The sequence below is a fragment of the Aulonocara sp. 'chitande type north' Nkhata Bay genome, linkage group LG18, assembly GCF_057382095.1.
Source record: "Aulonocara sp. 'chitande type north' Nkhata Bay isolate Kocher_YH1m ecotype deep benthic linkage group LG18, A_spYH_male_GT1.1, whole genome shotgun sequence".
Lineage (NCBI taxonomy): Eukaryota > Metazoa > Chordata > Actinopteri > Cichliformes > Cichlidae > Aulonocara > Aulonocara sp. 'chitande type north' Nkhata Bay.
Genome location: NC_141361.1, coordinates 27,742,544 through 27,762,816, shown reverse-complemented (window position 1 = coordinate 27,762,816; position 20,273 = coordinate 27,742,544). Strand labels below are relative to the sequence as shown.

Sequence of the window (20,273 nt, the reverse complement as noted above, 5' to 3'; positions counted from 1 at the left end):
GATATTAAAATTTAGGATGAAAGAACAAATTTTAAATGATAAATTAGGCACCCTACTGTTACTGGCAGCCTGTCACAAAAACATTAATTTGTTCTCTTTTCTTTTGTTTAATTATTTTTCAATTTGATGAAGAATATCAAAGACAACACAAGTTGAGAGGCATAAAATGGTATTTTTGCACCAACAAGCTGATTCCCAAAGAGTCTTTAGCTGAAAAATTGCCATAGCTTGCCACAGTGTGCAGTGTGTCAATAAAAAATTTGAGGAAACTAAACAAGTGGAGGAAAAATGAAAAAGTAACTTGCCTAAAAGACCATCTACAGCAAATGAAAAGTATCTGAAAGACATTTGATCCTCACCAATGAGAAATGGTTGTTAAGACTGTCCAAACTCTGTTTTTGCCTTACATACTGTATTTATTATGATCCTTTCATACGTTTCAATAAATCTCTGCACGTATTTTCCACTGTGGGGTGTTTTTTGGCTCAGGAGGTAGAAGCAGATCATCTACCAAATGGAAGGCTGGGAGTTTGATCCTGGACTGCTCCAGCCTGCATGCCAAAGTATCCTTGGACAAAATGCTGCACCCCAAATTATTCCAAATGGTTCCATTTGAGTGTTAATGTTTGTGAGTGTTAGCCGTAGAGAAAAGTGCTTTCATGAATGGATGAATGAGACATGTTGTAAAAAGCTTTTTGAGCGCTCAAGTATGGCAAAAATAAATAAATATATATATATATACTTTTATTTTTTAAAAGCACTTTATAAGAACCAGTCCATTTACCACTTCTCTCCTTGTCTTTTGGCCTCCACTGCAGAGTGACCACGCACCCCAGCACCTCCAGCACCTCCAGCACCTCCAGCTGCACAGTATTGTACTTTTGTGAATTACTTTAAATCTGACGGTCGAATCTTGTTAACAGAAGCTAAGTATCTGAAACAGGTCGGGATAAAAAATACAAAGACGAGGCCTAGAATCAAGACATAATCCATTGGGGTTAACATTTTTTTTAATACTTGAATAGGGAGATGAAGCATTGTCAAGGAGAATCATCATGTCACACTGGACAGTCAAATACAAGACAAATGTACCAGACACTGAACATCTCTTTTATAAATCTTTATGGCATCTTTGACAGGGGATTTGATTTTAAAAGCAGGCAGTAGACTCTTGCTGCAGTTCTGTGCATGCCCTGCCTCCATTGCTGGGTAGAGGGTTGTTGCACTGTCGACTTCTTGTCTTTTGCCCTCCGCTGCAGGATGACCACGCACCCCAGCAGCTCCAGTTGCCATCAATGGCTATTTCTGTCAGAACGGATCAAACCATACCTCCTGTCAGTGTCTCAGCACAATTAGTGGACATAAATAAAACAAATACAACACTGTTACCAGATTATTATTATTATTGTTATTATTTTTTAAAGTTGTCTTAACCTTTTTTCCTATTAGTGATCTCACAGGCTCTTCCAGTATAGCCAAAAGGACAAACACAGTCACACTTTGTACCTGTTAAGAAGAAAAAAAGATATTTCCTTCACTGTCACTATTTGCCATCACTATAATCATCACCAGATATCGCATTTAGATTTTGTTTCAGCTGAAACTTAAACAAAACAGTAGAAAAATGGGATTGTACTAAGATGTTGCAATTACTTCTTGAGTCTTTGATGAAAGACACATCCTTATTACATCAAAGTAAAGCTATCATAAGTAGCTTATGATACAAAGTAGTGCATTGAGTGTTCTGTGAATAAATGATGGAGATGGAACAAAGGAATCATTCCATGTTAATAGTTGTTGCTCAACAACAACAACTGGGTTACCTTTCAGAACAGCCACTCCATTGTTGCGACAGGGAGCACACCGGCATGGACTAGCCTCTGCCAAGTACTCTGACAGGGCTCTCTTCAGGTTTCTTTTCAGGACAGCATGCTGGGAAAAGTCTCTGGAGGTCACCAGCTCATGGAGTGGCCGTGTCTAATAAGACATAAATACTGTTTTAAATCCAGGATCTTTTTACTGTCCAAATAAAACTCTCTCCTTTTTTTGTACTGAGCTTACTGGGAAGCTCCACAAGTGCTGAAACCTGACTGTGCTGCAGCAAGGCAGCCTATTTGTCTTTGGCACACTTGCTTTTTGGCATCATTTTGTGTTTGCTCTTGCCATTGATCAGCTCGGTTTGTACTTTGCCACTGTGTGATTGTGCCAGTGCTCGTCATGCATCAATTAGTGAGGTCAGATGCCGTGTGGATAATTCCATCACATTTTTGAGCTGAAGCTGAGAAATATTTAAAAAAAAAAAGAACAAAATGAACTATTTACTGCATTCATGTAAAAAAAAAAATATAGACAAAAACAAACACACCCATTGTAGAGTATTATGTGTGGGACTCCAGCATGTAGCACAGCCAAAATAGAAGCAATAGACAGAAAAACTGCAATAGGCCTAGGCTGCTGGGGGGTTCCCAGGCTGGCTGCTCTTCCTGAGCCTGGCTCTTCCTTGCTAATAGAAGTTCATCTGATTATTGTTGTTTTCTTTGTTATTTTAGTATCTTCCCCTTACAATAGAAAGCACATTGAGGCGTCTGTTACTGTGATTTGGTGCTATATAAATAAAATTTTATTGAACTGAAATGAACTGAACTCACCGTTTGGCGAATGAAGTCAGGGTTGAACCGCACACCTTCACCCCATAGCCTCATTAGTTCAGGGGTGGGAAGCTTCTTGGACAACAAAGCAGAGACGGATTCGCTACTTCCACCTCTTACGATAGCAACAAAGTCTTCCACCACACTGCCAGTCCTTTTCTCCTCTGGAAAGAGACAAATTACTTACTTAAGCTTATTTGCTCAATGTAAGACAGACTGACAGAACTATGATCAAACAGGAGATCCCACCTCCCATCTCGTTCAGCAGGCCATCACAGGATCCTCCGTGAAACCCCAATGATAAATAGATACCGTCTATATTTGCGCCAACCTTTAAACCTGCCTCTACGCAGTTCTTGTAGTCTTCTAAAGAATATTCTGGGATAAAGAGAAAAAAACCCTCAGAGACCATTTCTTTCACGAAATAAAGCAAAGACTTGTTCAAACAGTCTTAAAGTGTTGACAGCTTATTTCTAACAGTAACGGTCTAGGATTTCTTGTCATGTCATCTAAATATGGAAACAACTGACTGAGAACGCCTAACTAAAGCTTGTTGAGGACTCCTACCTGTCTTTGCAAGCTTCTCTTTGTCCAAAATAATGGTGTGCTCATAGTCTCCTCCGAGGGCAGCCTCGGTGACATAGTGGGTGCCATAGTCCCTGTAAATCTGCCTGTATTCCCCATAATCATAAGCCTGCGGCAGGGCGCGTAGGCGCCGTAGAAACTCGGGGTGTAGCATTAAATCATCCGGCTTCAGCATGTACTGGGCCAACTCCAGCTCTGCCTTGGCCCTCACAAAGCTGTTTGTCTGGGCATCAGAGAATGCAGGTCAAAGTTATCACAATGCCTACTGTGTTAAGAATACAACATACATTTTGGATATGTGGATATTTGAAAACAGAGTGAGAAGTTCAAGGTAACGTAAAGAGATCTGCACGCATTAAAAACAACCCAAAACATGACACCTCACCGTCCCAGAGGCACTGCGAAGTTTCTTAACTGACTTGCTGTATTTGTTATCATTGTAGTTGATGCCAAACTTGAAAATTCCTGGAATGCCAAAGCCGATGGAAACAACGGTTTTGCTAGTGCGCTCCTTCATGGTGTAGTCCATGTAGTCAGAGTAGGATTCAAAAGCCTGCAGGCTAAAATCATAGGAGCCTCTCGTCTGTGGACAAAAAAAAAATTAAATGTTTTGTGTGAAAACTAAATGGTAATGGTTAATTAGTCATATTAAGCGTGAACTGGCCTTTCTGTTCACCCCCATTGAGGTGTTAGCTCAAAAACAAGACAACAAAGGGTATAGAATAGAAAACCCTATTTTAAAGTTTTCAAAAATGGTGTGGCAAGAGGTTCACAAGAGCTTTAATCTGTCCCCATACTTTTAAAAATGTGCACCCCTGTGGCACAACCCCAAAATTAAAAAAGGTAAACAAACAATTTACTGGCCACAATGGCACAAAAAAGTGATTTAAAAGAAGAGAACACGCTCATGTCTTTTAATGATCTGACAGTAAAGTTTAATTTGGAAGGACCCTGCCATTAGAGATTGTTTGAAAGATAAAATAAAGCTGTCTCAGGAGACAAATCTTCTAGAGAATTTCATTTTACTTACACCCTTACTTACAAAAAGATCTGGATTGATCCTTTGATAAGGGAACATGGGATTCAATCATCTCTGAAAATGGGTTTTACATAAGGGAAGCTAGAGGTAAATTTATCCAATATAAAATTCTTAACAGGTACTATTACACACAGATGAGACTTTATAAAATTAGTAAACATGACTTGTGTTGGAAGTGCATAAAAAGCAAAGGGTAAGCTAGTGCAAGCTATGTGGGAATATCCACTGGTCTCCCCAATATGGGAAAATGTTTTAAAATATATGGAGGGCTGGGTGAAATTTAAGTTTCCTAGATCACCAAGACTGTGCCTATTGGGGGACAGAGGCGAGGTGCCAGAGCTAGAAAAAGCAGGCTTCAGTGTTAAACACTGGGCTTGTGACCTGTGTTCGTCTTATTTTAACACTTTGGAAAGTGCCTCGGACCCCTACTGTTTCTTTAAATGTTCAAAAAATAATAAAAACTTAAAACAAATAGTCATATTAAGAGTACTTTGAACACAGATGATACTGCAATGATATAACAATGGCATAGCAACATGGCAACATGGCAACAATTTTGTTTTAAAACTTCAACAAACCATTAGTAAATGAATTCGTTTATGAATACTAGACCACAATACTGGACAGAAGTGTGTTTGTCTGCTTTTTCACCTGAAAGGTATACTGTTGTAAGTTGTAGGGCTTCCTGAATCTGACATCCTGGATGTAGTGGGGCAGGCAGCTGCCTGCATAGTATCTGTTATCAAGCACCACTCCTTCCAGGTTACTGTTCAAGATGTTTATTCTGAAAGAACAGCAATAATTCTGTGCATGGATTGGATTTAGAAGAGTAACATGTAAAGTGTGCGTGTTAGTCCCCATAGGGAAATAGTTCCTCTGCATTTAACCTATTCACCCAGTGAAGCAGTGGGCAGCCACCAGTGCAGCGCCCGGGGAGCAGTGTGTAGGGATGGTACCTTGCTCAGGGGTACCTCAGGGTAGCCGTTCAGTGGAGTCGAACCCCCGACCTTCCGATCATGGGGCCACCACTCTACCTACTGAGCTATCCCTAACATGCTTGGATAGAAGTACAAAGTACATAAAACACAAGTAATAACAATAATTTGGACTTGCACAAGAGACAGACTAGTGGAAACATAGCTCACCCTTTGGCAAGGTTTTCGATTCCCCAGTACTCCTCAGCCTCCTGCCTGCAGGGCTTGGGAACCTTCCTGCAGCCATTTTCATCTGACATGTCCCCACAGTCATCCTCCCCATTACACTGCAGAGTTCTAGGAATACAGCGACCTGACAGAGTAGAGGAATATATGGTGTTAAACCATGACTTCTTTCCAGACAGGCAGTGTGCAGAATAAGTATGTTTGCAGAATTGGATCCATTTTGCAAAATTATCTGTAACATAAAATCAAAAAAAATGTGTTTCAAAAGTGGATCTTTACTTTCAAGTGAAGAGTTAGATAAGAATTAGATGAAGAGTTGATTTGATTCTCAACATGTCTCTTTGTCAAGTGGTGGTCATCAGTTTGCTAAGCTTAGGGAATAAAGCAAGTTGGACTCTGCTCCAAATAAAGAATATTGACTCCGGAAAGTCACAACTTATCCCAAAATGTAATCTCTCCAGTGAATCCTGGGTCTTCCCTGTGGCCTCTTCCCTGAACACATCACCTAGGAGGCACTAAGGAGGCATCCTGGTCAGATGTCTCAACCACCTCAACTGGCTCCTTGCATCCTGGAGGACTAGCCGCTCTATTTCAAGACCCCTGCTGACCCCCTGTCACCCTTTGGAGGATGTTCATTTGTGCTGCAATCTCGTTTTTCTATCCATCCATCCATTCGCTTCCGCTTATCCTTTTCAGGGTCGCGGGGGGCGCTGGAGCCTATCCCAGCTGTCATAGGGCGAAAGGCGGGGTACACCCTGGACAGGTCGCCAGTCTGTCGCAGGGCTAACACATAGGGACAGACAACCATTCACACTCACATTCACACCTAGTGACAATTTGGATTAATCAATTAACCTATCCCCACAAGTCTCCCCCCACAATCTCATTTTTCTAGTCACTCAGAAAATAGGTCAATCCGTAAAATTTAAGTTGTATCTAGGTTGGACAGTCAAAAACTTTGTTTAAAAATAGATAATTTACGATTATATAGTGGCTGAACCCAGTAAAAATTAAATTGCTAGATAATTTGAAATTTTCTGACTGGAAAGAAGACTTGATTATATCAAACACATAACAGTAACGTCCATGCAATGTGAATTCTTAAACACTGAAAAACTACTGCTGTGTGATTTCTATTCCGACTGTTGGAGTTACCTGTTTGGGTGCAGAGGAAGCCCTCACAGAGAGGAACACTGTCACAAGTGTAGCGGGCTGGAACATTACAGGCCTCCTCCTCCCTGGCATGGGAATTGCACTGTTCCCCTCCAAACTGAGAAGGCTGCTCCACTTTGGCATAGCGATACTGTGATGTTGCGGGTCACAGAAACACAAGAGATTTTGCCAGTATCCAATAACGGTGGCCTGAAAACTGCTCCCGGGGAGCTATCAGCTGAAATCACATTAGCAGGCTCTTTCCACTTTGTCATGTCAAGGTTATTAATCCCTTTACTTGTAAAGTGGATAAAATAGAGCACTGAAGTATATCAGCTGAGTCCTTCACCAGACACTGAGCTCTCAGCTTTCACAAAAACAGGTCACAAGTGTCAAAATGTAGAATGCTCCAGATTTAGCTCTCAATCCTAGCCCCATAGGAATGATTCATCCAGTCTAAACTACGCTAAATTAAGCTAATCTGTGGAAATGTAACATTTGATTTAAGAAGTTTATCTGGCTAGTAATTCTGTGGGTTAGTTAAACTAAAAATAGTATTGCTTGATTTCTGAGTTTGAGATGAAAGATTTTGTTTCAACTTTTGATATTTTAGGAAACATATTTTATTTGCCTTTTGCCAAAAATTCCCATTGAAACAATGCTAAGTTAGTTGCTAATTTAGCATTTTTATATTTAGCATAATTTAGCAGATTTATTTTTAAAATATATAGGTCTTCTAGGCAAATTCTACATTTGGACTAAACCAGGCAAGCCGTTTCCACTGTAGATGATCTACTATTAGCCGACTGCTGCCTGAAGCTTCATGGTTCAGACTTGATAATAGTACGCTCTGCTCATCTACTTTCAAACAAATTCTTTTAAATAGTCTTTAATACCTCTTTTTGTTTGCCCTATCTCTAAAGCAGTCTACAGTATAACCAATGACCAACCACTGTTGGGGGTAAATTCACATGAGGCTGAATCACAGGCTGTTCCACATTCTTGGACTAACAATGACTGTATTTTTTTCTAATTTTTTATTAAAGCATTGCATTCAGACTAAAGTTCTGCTTGTATTTGTCCACTGGTCAGCTGCTCTGTGAGGCAGCACACGCTTAGCTTATGCATAGCTGCATGAATCAGATTGTCTGATGAGATCCAGTCATATTTCTGCAGATTTCACTGTATGTTCTTGTTGATTTAACTAACATCTCATAGCCATTATACTTACTTTCTTCTTTTGACAGACGTCACAACGTTTCCATGCGCTCCACTCTGACAAAATGCAATCCACTGGGTGAATTACCACTGGGTCACCCACTGACCGGGCTTGACGACTGCTAGGGTCTTCATTGCTTCCTGTGGCCACTGCAAAGTTACTGTTACATGCAGATTAAAAACTCACATCAAAACAAATAGAGCAATGCGGCACTGGGAGCAAAGGTCATGTGTTTTTTTCAAAAGCATCTGATCAAAATATAATAGCTTGTGAAAGGAACACAGATTTAAGTGTCAAATGAGGTGCTTCTAAACTTCCTAGTTTGTCAGCTGGTCTTTGACAGATAAATAGTTACAACAATTAATTCCTGTGGAACCTACTCAGCAAATGAAAAATAAGCTTATCAATTCATTGCAGTTAAAAAAAAATAAATCTCCTACCTTAGCAGCACCAAACTCAAAGTAACGTGGAGTAGACAACTGTGCAAATTGATTGCACTGCTCTGTATCACCACAGAAAGCATGTTTGTGTGTTGTGACTGACTGTGAATGAGGAGAAGACACTCTGCTCTCTATGTAAACAAAGCCTGATCAATAATGGACTGTATATGAACTGCTGCCATTAAAGTCAGACGTGGAGCTGGAGTCAGAATACTGCAGGCATTCAGGGCCACAAAGCCAATGTTATGGTGTTGTCTGTGTGGCTGGGACACATACCTCAAGTTTACTTAAACATTATAGAATTTGCAGAGCTTGCAGGTTTGGTCAGCCCAAATTATATGGATGTATTTTTAGTTTTCATAAACCTTAGTCTGTATAATCTGTAGGAATCAATGAATCTGGATGCCTATAAAGTATTTCCATTAAAATATGCCAGTGGTGAAATATCAAGAGTTTGTAATGAAGAAAATTCCAGCAAAGTCATTTGAATCATGTTTCCCTACGTGTGACCTTTAAGCTTTATTTATCTTGACTGGTTTGCGGGATTTCACAGAATGACACAACCACAGGAGTCAGCTGTACTTAGTGAAAAGCAATGAAAGTAAAGAAACTGCCATTACTCACACTGAGTGTGCAACAGCTGCTTTGTCATGTTATACATTCAAAATTTAGGCTTCTGCTTTGTAAAGATAGTAGTGGTAGAAGCTAAGTCACATGCAGACATTTAAGTACAGTAGTAAAGTATATACACTCCTGTGCAAAAGTCTTGAGCCACCCCTAATTTCTTTCTATTTTGTTTTGAAGGAGCCAGACTTTGTTGTAATGTTTTAAAGTGGTCTTGAGCGATAGTTCTCCAGGCTTTCCAAAGGTCTTTCAAAGTTCTTCTTTCTCCTCATTTTCAGTCCAGTCCATGTTTCTGGCCATTTTTCCAGGAATGTTTTCTGTTTGTTTGTTGAGCCACTAACACTGACCTATTACTCATTCAAACTGGGCTAGAATCACAAAACCTAGCAAATTAAATTGTGTCTTTAGACATTTTCTTACATTGGTTACTTTTCCACTTATTTCCAGTCCTGTCTATGTACCTGATCATTTTCACATGAGTGGCTTTGTTGTCGTTGTTGTTAAACCACTTAAGACTGACCTATGGATATTTCAATGCATTTAAATGATATTTTGTTCCAATTTCTTTAGTTGCATCTATGAAAAATGCCAAAGTACAGTTTTACAGACATACTTTTGCACCAATAAGGAGCAGCAAAAAATGGCACATCTTAGCTTAGCATGGTGTGCAGTGTGTTAATCAAACATCTGAGGAAACTGGACAAATAGAAGACAGAAGAAAGTGACGAACAGTATCTGAAAGTCACGCTGGGGGAAAAATCCCAGAAAGACCCGACACATGTCCTGAAAGACGCATCTGAATCTTCAGCTGATCTATTCACTGTTCATTGAATTTTAATTAGAAATGGCCTCAGTGGGAGGGTGGCTATCAGGAAGCCGTTATTAACGAAGGGAAACATGGAGAAAAAACTCGGATACACCAAACTGCACAATAGCAATTTTTTGATTTGTCACTAAAACAGTCACCACTTTTCGAAAACCAGATAATGAGTTTTTTGCAGATTCAGCAAAATGTTTCCCCCTCTAAAATACTTGCTTAAATATGGATGAATCTGTAAAAATGGAGATGTAATTTTTCATACACATACACACACACTAAAAAAAAAAAAGCAAAGGCAATGGTGGGAATCACATGGTATTTTATTTGTGACTGAACAGTGGCATGGGTACAGTGTATGGGGGAAGTCATAGACGTACAAAAGTCCTTTTTTTTTCCTTTTTCATGACAATTCTTAATTCCATAAATAAAATTTACAAAATATTTTGGGACTATTTCTCATTTTTCTTACACAAGCAGGGGTACAGTTACCATTTGTTTTTGTAAGTCTAGCAGTTAATAGTGATATCTCTATTGTTCATATTATATAAAGTTGCCTGTCTTTTCAACCGTCTTACTTCAGTGGAGCAGACCTACAGTATGCCTAAGTGCTTTGTCACAACAATGACCTGCTTACTGTATACACCGACAAATGAAAAAGAAAACGATAAAAGACGATAAAAAGAAACGCGATAAGGCATTGAAACGCTATCGACCGTCTCCGAGCTTGGCGTGATCGAGCCACGTCAGTGCAGGATGAGTTGATTCTGCTCGCCTATTAAACCAGAGATACGGTTAGATGACAGGCAAAGTGTAAACAACGTGACCTCAGTTGGAAATGTCAAATATCTAAAAAGCAAAGCGTCCTATCACTGCAACAAAAAAGAAAAAGCGGTTGTGGTTCCGGCCCCGTCGCTCGTGTCATATTTCAAGTTCAAAATGAGCAAAAACTGGGTCTAGTAGTTTTTTTAAATTTTCTTTTTAATGACAATGTAACACAGATTCACAGTTCATTTCTCACTAACTGAACAGAAGACAGTTTTTGAAATTTAAAAAAAGAAAAGAAAAAGGTGAAACAAATGTCCAGATGTCAAAAAAAAAAAAAAAAGAAAACAAAGAAGAAGGAGGTGCTGGTAGGGCATTGTTTGAGAGAAACACAGGTAGTTGGCATCCAAGAGGCAGAGAGCTATCTTATGGCACAGAGGCTCGGGTGTGGGGGACTGGGAAGATTCTTATTTACAAAATAGATGTTTGGCAAATCTTGATTTCCATGCTGATGCCTCAGAGTCATGTGGATATCTGCAGTGACTCAGCGTCATCAACCGAGAATTCACAGCTTATAAAATAAAAACAAAAATGAAATAACCTTTCTTTTTTTAAAAATTTGTTGCAGGCCTAGAAGGAAGCTGCGGAGATCAGCTCTGCTCACAGCCGAGTCCGCTGAACCCATGTTAGGTCTGTTCATGCAAATGGCTGAGTCGGTGGAGCGACGCTATGAGAACATTTGGCAAATCTTCCTGCTGTGCACAGTGTTTGCTGGTGGCAGCTGACGAACTTGAAGGTCAACCGCATCCAGTAGGACACTGCTCCTCTCTCTTTTCCAAAAAATAATTTGCATCATCAGTGTAACCATGTTGTTTTTTTCTTTTGTCTTTTACATCATTGCAGATATAAACTCATTAATCCAGAACAGGAGGACGCAATCACCTCCTGTTGTCAGTTTCGGTCAAAGATAAAAGGTCACTTCCTGGTTGAAAGGTCAATTGATTGGACGATGAAGCCAAAGTCTGGAGTACAGTACAGTACAGTAAGCGGCCTCTGGAGGAAAGCAGATCCTAGGATAGCCAGCTATTAAATAACTGCCAAAATATCCTTTAAAGGTTGAAAAAAAAACAGCAGTTTGTGTTTCAGGCTGTGAGATGCTGCTGCTCACAGTCGCTCATCTCTCTTTTCTTCTTTTTCTCGTGAGCTCATGTTTCGGCCTTTAGAGCTTCCATCACCCTAAAAGACAAACAGCAATAATTTCAAAATCACTTAGTGGCACTAGTGCTGTTACAACTTTCGTCACAAGGTGGCAACATTGTGCCTTCCTTATTTCTGTGACGAAGCAGAGAGCTGGAGGACAGAAACAGAATTTAAACCAAGGCCCTTTCTCAACTGGCCACTCATTCACACGGAAAAAGGAGATATACTGACAGGTGAAAATACAGGGATAATAAAAAGAGACAGAGAGAGGGAAGAGCAGGATGAGAGGAGCTGGGGAGAGAGGACCCAAATGCAACAATGTGAAGACAGCTGATATTTAACTGAGAAAATCAGAGAAAGAAGGAAACCATGAAATACCAACTCACTGTCTGATGTTCTCTAGCTGTCTTCCTGTGGACATGTCTGATCCTGTGGAGGATCAGCAGCTTCGCTGGGCACAACGGCAGAGCCCTGAGAGAGAAAACACAATAAAATTTCTCCTTTAGACGTGACGTGTTTGTCAAGATCAGGCGATCCTCAGCTTGTTAAACCTCCTGCATTTCCCCGAAAAACAGGAAAACATTTAGGAAAGTGACATCGAGTTTAATTACCTTGAAATTTTGCCTTATTATACATGATCTAATCAAAGCACTTAAATCATTTTTGACCTTTCGTGTTTAATTGACTTGGCATTTTTCTAGAAAAAAGGTTAAACTCTCATCGAATTTGGCCATAATAATCACGACATTCTAATCTGCGTAATTACATGTTACATAATTGAGAATAGGTCACCCATGTGGCAGTAATGGATTGTAGCATCATGCTAGTCAGCTGTTCTATGAAAAATCTATGAATCTAAATGACTGACATGACCCCCAGAGGGGCCGTCCTCACCGATTGTTCCTCCTTAGCGTTGCTGGAGTTGCCCTCAGGGTCAACAGGGGAGTGATCTGTGGGTGGGTCACTGCCTTGGGAAGGGGGGCAGTCTGAAGATGAGCTCTGCTGTGGGGCTGGAGTGGATGCTAAGGAAAAGAACATAATCATGAAGATGAAAGAAAAATATTCACAGAACACAGTAAAAGGACTTATAGATGGATTTTGTGCTAATCTGCTCTGTCAGTATTCTGGCATCGTGGCTGGTAGCATGGATGTGCTTATAGGGAAGCAGTAAGTTTAAAACTATGACCTTTATTGCTTGTCATCACCTATCCTTTTTATCTAATGTACTTGACATTCTATAAAACTTAGGACAACCCTCTTCATTTTCTTAAGGTTAACAGAGTTTTTCGGTTAAAGCTGTAAAGACACAAGGCAAAATGTACAGACATGCTAGTAGTTTTGTGACATTATGTAGGCTATATAAAACTGAGGTGAATGCTAATGTCTGCATGCTAACATATTAGCTTTTTGATTTTTAGCAGGTGTACAGCAATGTTAGTGTGCTAACATTTGTTCAGTAGCCCAGTTGCTAATTGCTTATTAATTAGCTAATTAAGTAGCTAATTGCTAATTAACTTGGGTGTTGATTTGTACCACAGTGAATATAAAACATGTATAAGTATTTTGTAAATTTTGGTCATACTATGTTACAAAATGTACAATTATATGTGGTATTTTCATTGATTAATGACTTAGCATTCTTAGCTAATGTTAGCCAAGTCGTTGCAGCCAGTTTTTTTTAAAAAATTACATGTATTAAAACTATATGCATATAACATATATGCATGTAACTTATTTTAAGGTAGTACATATAATTGTTACAATAATATAAGTAATTTAGAAAATACTTCTATTCTCTATGGAGGAATATCCGCACAGAACTAAATCAAACATTTGTAAGCCCACTGTTGTCCAAAGTGTTGACCTTTTTCAAAAGGGGATCGAGAAGATGAAAAAAATGCATTGAGCTAGTCATATAAAGTGGCACAGCTGCCGGTTTGAGTAATTATGTAGAAGGTAAATAATATAAAACACTTACGAGACTCAGTAGATGGTGAAGTCGATGTACCTGGGCTCAGAGTCATCCTAGAGAGATCAAGGTCGCTACAGCTCCCTTCTTCTTCCTGGGTCGTAGCAGCTGGAGGTGGCAGGAGCTGACTGCAGACCAGTGTGTCCGGTACACTCATGAGGCCTGGGGTGCCGCACCTGCTCACCCCTGCTGATACAGCACCAGGTTCTACTGATACAGCTGCTCCCGATGTAGAAGGACCCTCACCTGCATCTGAGTCGAGGCTTTCTTTACCCAGGCTGAGCTGCTTTTGGAGCAGGGTGGGGTCGGCCGTATGCTGGGGGCTGGTGATGGCTGAGGATGGGGCTGATAGGTCGCAGGCCTGGGGGCACATTGTGGTTATGGGTACTAAGCCCTGGAGCATGGCGGCCGGGATGGCGTGGCCCCCCACGCCCACTGTCTGGGCCGGCATGTAGGCTGCCATAGCTGCCCACTGCTGCTGTGTAGCAGGGAAAATGTTGGCCTGGCTCCAGATGACCGGCTGACCACTGGGGAGGACCTGAGCCACCTGCAGAGGTGCCTGCACAGGGAAGGCCAGAGTCTGAGCCTGGGCAGGAAATGGCTGCTGAGCCCACTGTGCTGCCTGCACAGGGCCCATGGTCATATAACCTGAAACAGGAACAAGAGTGACAGAGAAAAGAAAAGGAAACGATTAAAGGTCTCCGTGGTTACCAATTTAGTGCACATTATTAAAATGACAGATACTAATCTATAAATACTTCCAATCTTTAAAAATGAGCTATTTAACTCTGAACATAAGAGCAAAAGAGATGCACTTGAGGAGATCATTCTTTTTACAGTCTTAGATTCACAGGGACTTTTCTTGTCGACCTCATTTTGGCACTATAATCTTTCCAAATCATATTTTTGTCACATTTATGCTATTATTTGTGATAGTACAGTCACAAACTTGTTTGAAAATGGTTTGCTGCTGTAGTGCTCCAAGTCATCAGAATGACTTAAATTTAATTTTTCCTTCTTACTCTTTAAATCTTACTGTGAATGAAACCAAGTCAAAATCGGACAGATGGCTGGCTATAAATGTATATTAGAGAACATACAGAGGTACAATCAATGTACAATCCAGTTGGAAACCAGTGCTGCACATGTAGTATAAATAAGAACTACAACAATGTTCCTGCATGAGGCCTGCTGACTTCATATTATAAGCGCTGTTATCTTAGACAGACACACTGTGAAAAGAATGATTGTGAAGGTTGTTGTTTCTTGCATCTAAAAGGATGTTGCTCTTCAGCGAGCTGCTGGTTAAATGATACATCTTTTTTTTCTTCAGTTTTATACAATGCCAGTTGTTTCAGTAAAGTATGCAAAATCACTGTAGTGGTCCTTCAAGTAACACCACTTTGCTGTATCTCACCACAGGTTTACAGCCTAATTAAACTGCATCTCTGTGTGCGGTCCTTAAAGTCGCTCACTGCTAAATCTTGGCAAGATTTTTCATGAACATCAAAGAGCCACGTCGCCACCGGCGTTCTTTATTTTTTCTCGCATTGTGGAAAACGATGAAGCGTTTCAGCCTGGGTATGGATACCTGATGGCACAGAGGTGGGGCTGAAGGGGGCGTACAGCTCAGCAGGAGTGTGTTGCTGCTGGCGGCTGCTCCTGCTAGGGTCCAGTGTGTTGGCAGGTGATGGGGGCATCTGGGAGGAAATGCATACACACACACACACACGCACAGATGTCACCGTGCTATCAAAGTCACCTAAAAGTCACAATATCTTTGGCTGCAGTGTCTGCCACATATTCAGGTCATTTAGATCTCAGTAAATAACCTAATGAAATTAAATGACATTACATGTTGGAGCTAAAAAAAAAGAAAGAGGGTTTGTGTTATAGTACTCACCGAAGGAGGAGTTGACATGTCGCCGAAAAGATCAAAGTGGTTGATATTCTGTCAGTCGAACCGAGGAATGAGGGAGAGAGAAAGACAAAGGCCAGTGATACATCACGCAAATGAGACTTGCACAACCATGAAGCCTTAAATTCATCTCCGGATAGGGTACGGTGGTTGCATGGGTGGGTAGGTGCGGGGAAGTGAATGTTACTCACAAAGGCAGTTTGTGCCGCGGATGGCAAGAAACAACTGTCCCCTCGATTCATTATCAGAAAATGGATCTAAAATGAATCTTTCGTAGCTCGCTATAATTGAGTGGGTAAAAGGCTATTCAGCCCTGTAAAGCAGACTCTGATTAGATATTCTTATGTGCGCCAATCAAGAGCCCCCCCACTCCCACCCCTCCCATGAGAGCTCGGGGTGCTTTATCATGCTGATTTCCCTCTGTGAGCACATACACGGGGGGACTGTGTTTATATCATCAAATGAATGAAGGAAGAAGCTCCTGGAACCACCCGACCGAGGCAATGAGGCCACCTCACCCTATAGGCAGATGTGACCCCTTATCTAGTCCCCTCTGTCCTCCACTCACACTACTTAAAGGAGAGGAGACCTAGCTATGGGAGAGACTATGAGATGGCTAGGTTGCGTGAAATGTCTCTGAGGGGAGGGGGGGCCATGCACAAGCAGACAATGATTCACAAAAACACACAGGATTTACATGCTGTAAAAGAAACAGACAAACACACAAACACAACGTGGTCAAACTAAAGAAAGGAAAAGGGGGAGGAATCACAGCAATCCACGTTGCTGCCGACAGGGCGTTTATGTCCTCCTCCGATAAGCTGGGACATAACCGATTGTAACTGCATTTCGAAACCATCGAGGGGGATAGAATGAGTCAGAATTTGGAGCGAGATAAACACTGTACACAGAGATCTCTGCCCGCCGGCACCGACACACATCAGGGGAGCTCGAGGCTCTCAGAAAGCTCCAACTGAATGAACAGACAAGCAGTAACACTTAGAGATATGGAAGCGCTGCTACTTAATATACTGGCATGGGCTGTTCAGGTGAGATAGCAACAGGGGCTGGGACAGTTTATCTGTCTGATAGGCTGAGCAACAAGCACAGAAACAGCGAGGAGAAGGAGGAGAAGAAGAGCACTTTGACGCAGCTGTTTTCAGAGGTTACATGGAGGTTCTTACTGGGTTAATGCTTGACAAAATTGGTTTGAATAAATTTTTTTTATCCTTTACAAGCGACGTGAGAGATGTAACAGCGTAGTCACTGGATGGCAGTGAAGAACTCATAAAGCCTAGCAAGATGAGATGAAATATATTTTCAGTTAGATGACATGGCAGGGGGATGGGGTCAAAAGTGCATTTCTTTTTATGCTGTTCTCTGGTCAGATGCTATTTGTTAAAGTAAAGCTTTTATGAGTGTTTGGCGGCCTTGGATAGTATGTAACTGCAACTACACCTCATGCAGCTCAACCCGACACCCACCCCCACCTACAAACCTCTCGTCCTCGACCTCTGAGGAAGATGAAGCAGCCACTCCTTTGTTTATCTAATCAGCCCCCTGCACCAGTCAGTTGGGACCAGCAAACAGATTCTTTGTCTTGACATGAATCAGATTGTGCAAAGATTCAGATTTTGGCTAAGAGACCCGTCCTCTAACGTTGTGTGAAATTGCTGACATGCATGCTTTTGGTTGACAAATCAATTAGTTTCGATTCTTTAAGCATGCTTATCATGATCAGTAGCTTTGTTGTCACAGAAAAAAAACAGACGCAGACACACACATACACCCCTGTGTGACTCGTCCTTGTCTCGAGAAGTTTGTTTTTAAAAGCCTGTCGGCTGTAATTCATAACTGAAACCATTAGATAACAGCAGATTAAATTACTAGAAATGGATGGTGGCTTAAGGCACTTCCTACAAGAGCATCTTAAAGAGAGGTTTGCAAGTAGAAAAATAGGAAAAGTAAATAATAATTCGAAAAAAACAAAACACCTACAGTCATGAAATGGCGTTTTGGGACATCATAGATCCCTTCCTTCTGCTGACTGGTTGGGACCTGCATTGGATTGGAGGTCGAGTCAAACGTAAGTCACATTCAACACCTTTTTTTTTCTTGGCTGAGTATTTAAGAACAAGAACTTACAAGAGCTGAAACATGTCTGAATCAATTTCTATCTGGGCCATTTATTTAGATGCGTTTTCATCGTTTAGCGCAATAGGATTATGCCGATTTTAAAGTTGCGGCACCAAATCAATTCTACTTAAATCAATATCGATTGCAAACAGTGCCTGAGAAAGGTGTGTGCTGGGCTCGTGAGTATTTGTTAATCAGCAACAGCACATCTCAACTAGTTTATCTGGCTATATATAAAGAAAAAAACCTCCTGAGCTCTGGCCTGTTCTGTTTATTTCGTTCACAATTATCCAAACTATCTGTTGCTCTTAAACTCATCTGTCACACCCCCCACTCCTCCACGCTCCTTCGACTGGTTAACTTTGGTTACGTTTTTTCCCCGAGTCTATTGATCTTGTTTCACTCTGAGATCAAATGGCATGGCAAGTGATTAATCTCTCACTCTCTCTGCATCTTTCATCTTCAGAAGAAGGCAAGATACAGAGAGGCAAAAAGAGGAGGAGGAAGAGAAGAGAGGGCGAAAGAGAAGGGGGGCTGGGGAATTGGATTAAACCATACGCCAGCTCCCTGGAGTCCTAGTTGGAGCTTCAAATGGTCTAAAACCAAAAGGTCATCGTATTGGATATATAAAAGCAGAATGTTATACAGGCTGTGGGTGAACTATTCAGACTAAACAACTGACCTTGACTCTGACATCATTTTTTTTAACGTAAAGTTGATGCCTTTTCAATGCCAGCATCTTTAAAGTTACAGCCCTCGAGATTTTCAACATTATTCATCATCTTTATGACACTTTTCAGCATTAGCCTTTACCATTTAGTAGATATCATTGTTTGCAAGGTAATCATCTTTAATATGATCTGCTGGTGCTCATCGTGTAATGATATTCAGCATGAACGTTTTTTTTTGTTTGCATGGAATTTTACTACAGAATTTCCTCGTCAGGAACATTAGCTTGATGTACTTAAGAAAGTTTGGCATTTTTTAAATTCTTTAAGATGTGCTACGAAGTTATAATATTAGTACTGTTTGTATTATCTATCACAGGGTATGAAGAGGGAAGCAGAATGGGGGGCAATGTTTGTCTTTGTACCTGATAAACGCTCTCCTCTGACTGGGGGCCACGGAGGGGTTCGTGTCCAGCCTCAAACACTATGTACTAAAGAACAGAAGTAGTGGGCAAGGCGTATAGGTGCAGATAATAATGAGATGGAAGAGAGAGAGCAGAGAGAGACAGATTGGTATATAAAACAGAAAGACAGAGGTAGTGAAACATGACAAAAATACATGAAAGCACACAGGAGTGAGGATGGCGTCAAGTGGGAAATGAAATGAGATAGGAATATGAAGTGTATAAAAATAGGGCATGGGAAAAAGGAATGGGGAAGATGAAAGGAGGGAGAAAAAAAGAGTGAGGTGTGAGGAAAGAGCACAAGTATAACAGGTCAGGCAATAGTTCAAGGCAGTGTAGAGGTTTTAGCTTGAGGTCTTACTTCAACCTCAGAAATGCTCCACCTCTTCCAGAGAAAACAGACCTACTGGTCTGAATGTCCTTTAATGAAGTCTTAAAATCTGTCATTAATTCCTTTAACGTTTAAGAAGTGTTTCACATCTTGGGACATGTGCTTAGTCATCTTGCGTGTAGAGTAAGATGAGAGAACTGCAACTTTATAACACTGGCAATTGTAAATACTTAGCTGAAGCCAGCTAATTAGCTTATCATATAGACCAGAAAAGAGCTAGCCAGGCAACAAGCACATTAATTAATGATATAAGTTATATAGTATGTATTATATCAATTACTGAATTATAAAAAAAAAATCTAGGATGTTTTTTTGGTTGACAGCACCTGAAGAAAGTTAGCACAGTTAGCGAAGAGGAAAAATTAGCAAAAATGTCATTTTTACCCTTTGATTTTTCCAAGGAATAAAAACACAAAATTTACTTTTTAAAAGGGAGCTTAAGAGGTGCTAGTAAGCTTAATTTCTTTTCTTTAGACCCAGCCAGGTTGTTAGGCTAGCTATTACTTCTTTATGCTAAGCTAACTGGCATGTAGTTCCATGTTTGGGTACTGTTTTCAGACCATAGGCAGGATAACACAGATTCAGATCCTCTGAAGCTGAGAAGCCAGTGGAAGTGCTCAAAGCCACATTCTATCAGAAGGCCACCAGATGGCTGTGGTTGCAAAAAGACTACAGAGCCTATATTGGCTTCATGTGTGATTTCAAGCCCACAAAATGCTCAAAAGTGATGTTGAACCTACAGGACATGAAACCATTGGTCGTGAGAGAAAAAGCAACTTCAACAAAAGGAACATCAAACCCCAGCTACCAGGTTTTCCTCTTGTAAACAGTAACCCTACAGTGTGACCAAAATGGCCAACAAGTTAAGTCATTAGCTGTTATGCGCCGGCAAAGTCTTTCCTGATGACATTATGGGCTGAATCGCTCATTTCAGGTCATATTGGTTATACTATGTTTCAGAATGGAGGACTATCAGTATTGTTTTTATTGGCCAATGGCTTACAAGTTTTTTTTAGCCAGTGAGCGAGCAGGTTCACAATGAGACCTGCCTCTCTGGTCATATGGTTGTTAGTGGGGT

The 20,273-nt window shown here is 40.7% G+C and overlaps 2 protein-coding genes across 4 annotated transcripts in view; both read right to left on the bottom strand.

Annotated features, from left to right (window-relative positions):
- Nucleotides 1-992: 992 nt before the first annotated feature.
- Nucleotides 993-8,396, bottom strand: c8b (complement component 8, beta polypeptide). The gene is made up of 12 exons (XM_086272411.1): nt 8,244-8,396; nt 7,816-7,963; nt 6,588-6,735; nt 5,418-5,559; nt 4,924-5,056; nt 3,619-3,816; nt 3,216-3,456; nt 2,898-3,026; nt 2,649-2,812; nt 1,824-1,977; nt 1,435-1,506; nt 993-1,305 (listed from the first exon to the last, which is right to left on the bottom strand). The coding sequence occupies exons 1-12, from the start codon at nt 8,324-8,326 to the stop codon at nt 1,151-1,153; spliced, it is 1,767 nt and encodes a 588-aa protein (XP_086128537.1). The 5' UTR covers nt 8,327-8,396; the 3' UTR covers nt 993-1,150.
- A 1,593-nt stretch (nt 8,397-9,989) lies between these two features.
- The window catches only part of LOC147308835 (disabled homolog 1-like), a 52,934-nt gene continuing 42,650 nt past the window's right edge, over nt 9,990-20,273 (bottom strand). For 2 of the 3 annotated variants that reach the window (XM_086272414.1, XM_086272415.1), the window contains exons 8-15: nt 18,766-18,831; nt 17,535-17,594; nt 15,522-15,569; nt 15,210-15,318; nt 13,628-14,266; nt 12,544-12,671; nt 12,036-12,120; nt 9,990-11,685 (exon numbers count right to left, since the gene is read on the bottom strand). In XM_086272414.1, the coding sequence (XP_086128540.1) occupies nt 12,049-12,120; nt 12,544-12,671; nt 13,628-14,266; nt 15,210-15,318; nt 15,522-15,569; nt 17,535-17,594; nt 18,766-18,831 (1,122 nt within the window). In that variant the 3' untranslated portion in view covers nt 9,990-11,685; nt 12,036-12,048. The remainder of the gene's footprint in view (nt 11,686-12,035; nt 12,121-12,543; nt 12,672-13,627; nt 14,267-15,209; nt 15,319-15,521; nt 15,570-17,534; nt 17,595-18,765; nt 18,832-20,273) is intronic. The other variant, XM_086272416.1, reaches the window with a different exon arrangement.

Excerpts from the sequence above, each read along its gene's own strand:
- c8b (XM_086272411.1), bottom strand. The coding sequence starts at position 8,326 with ATGCTTTCTGTGGTGATACAGAGCAGTGCAATCAATTTGCACAGTTGT. Across the intron at positions 5,560-6,587 it reads CTTCCTCTGCACCCAAACAG|GTCGCTGTATTCCTAGAACT; the intron begins GTAACTCCAACA and ends CTACTCTGTCAG. Across the intron at positions 2,813-2,897 it reads CCTGCTGAACGAGATGGGAG|AGGAGAAAAGGACTGGCAGT; the intron begins GTGGGATCTCCT and ends GTCTCTTTCCAG.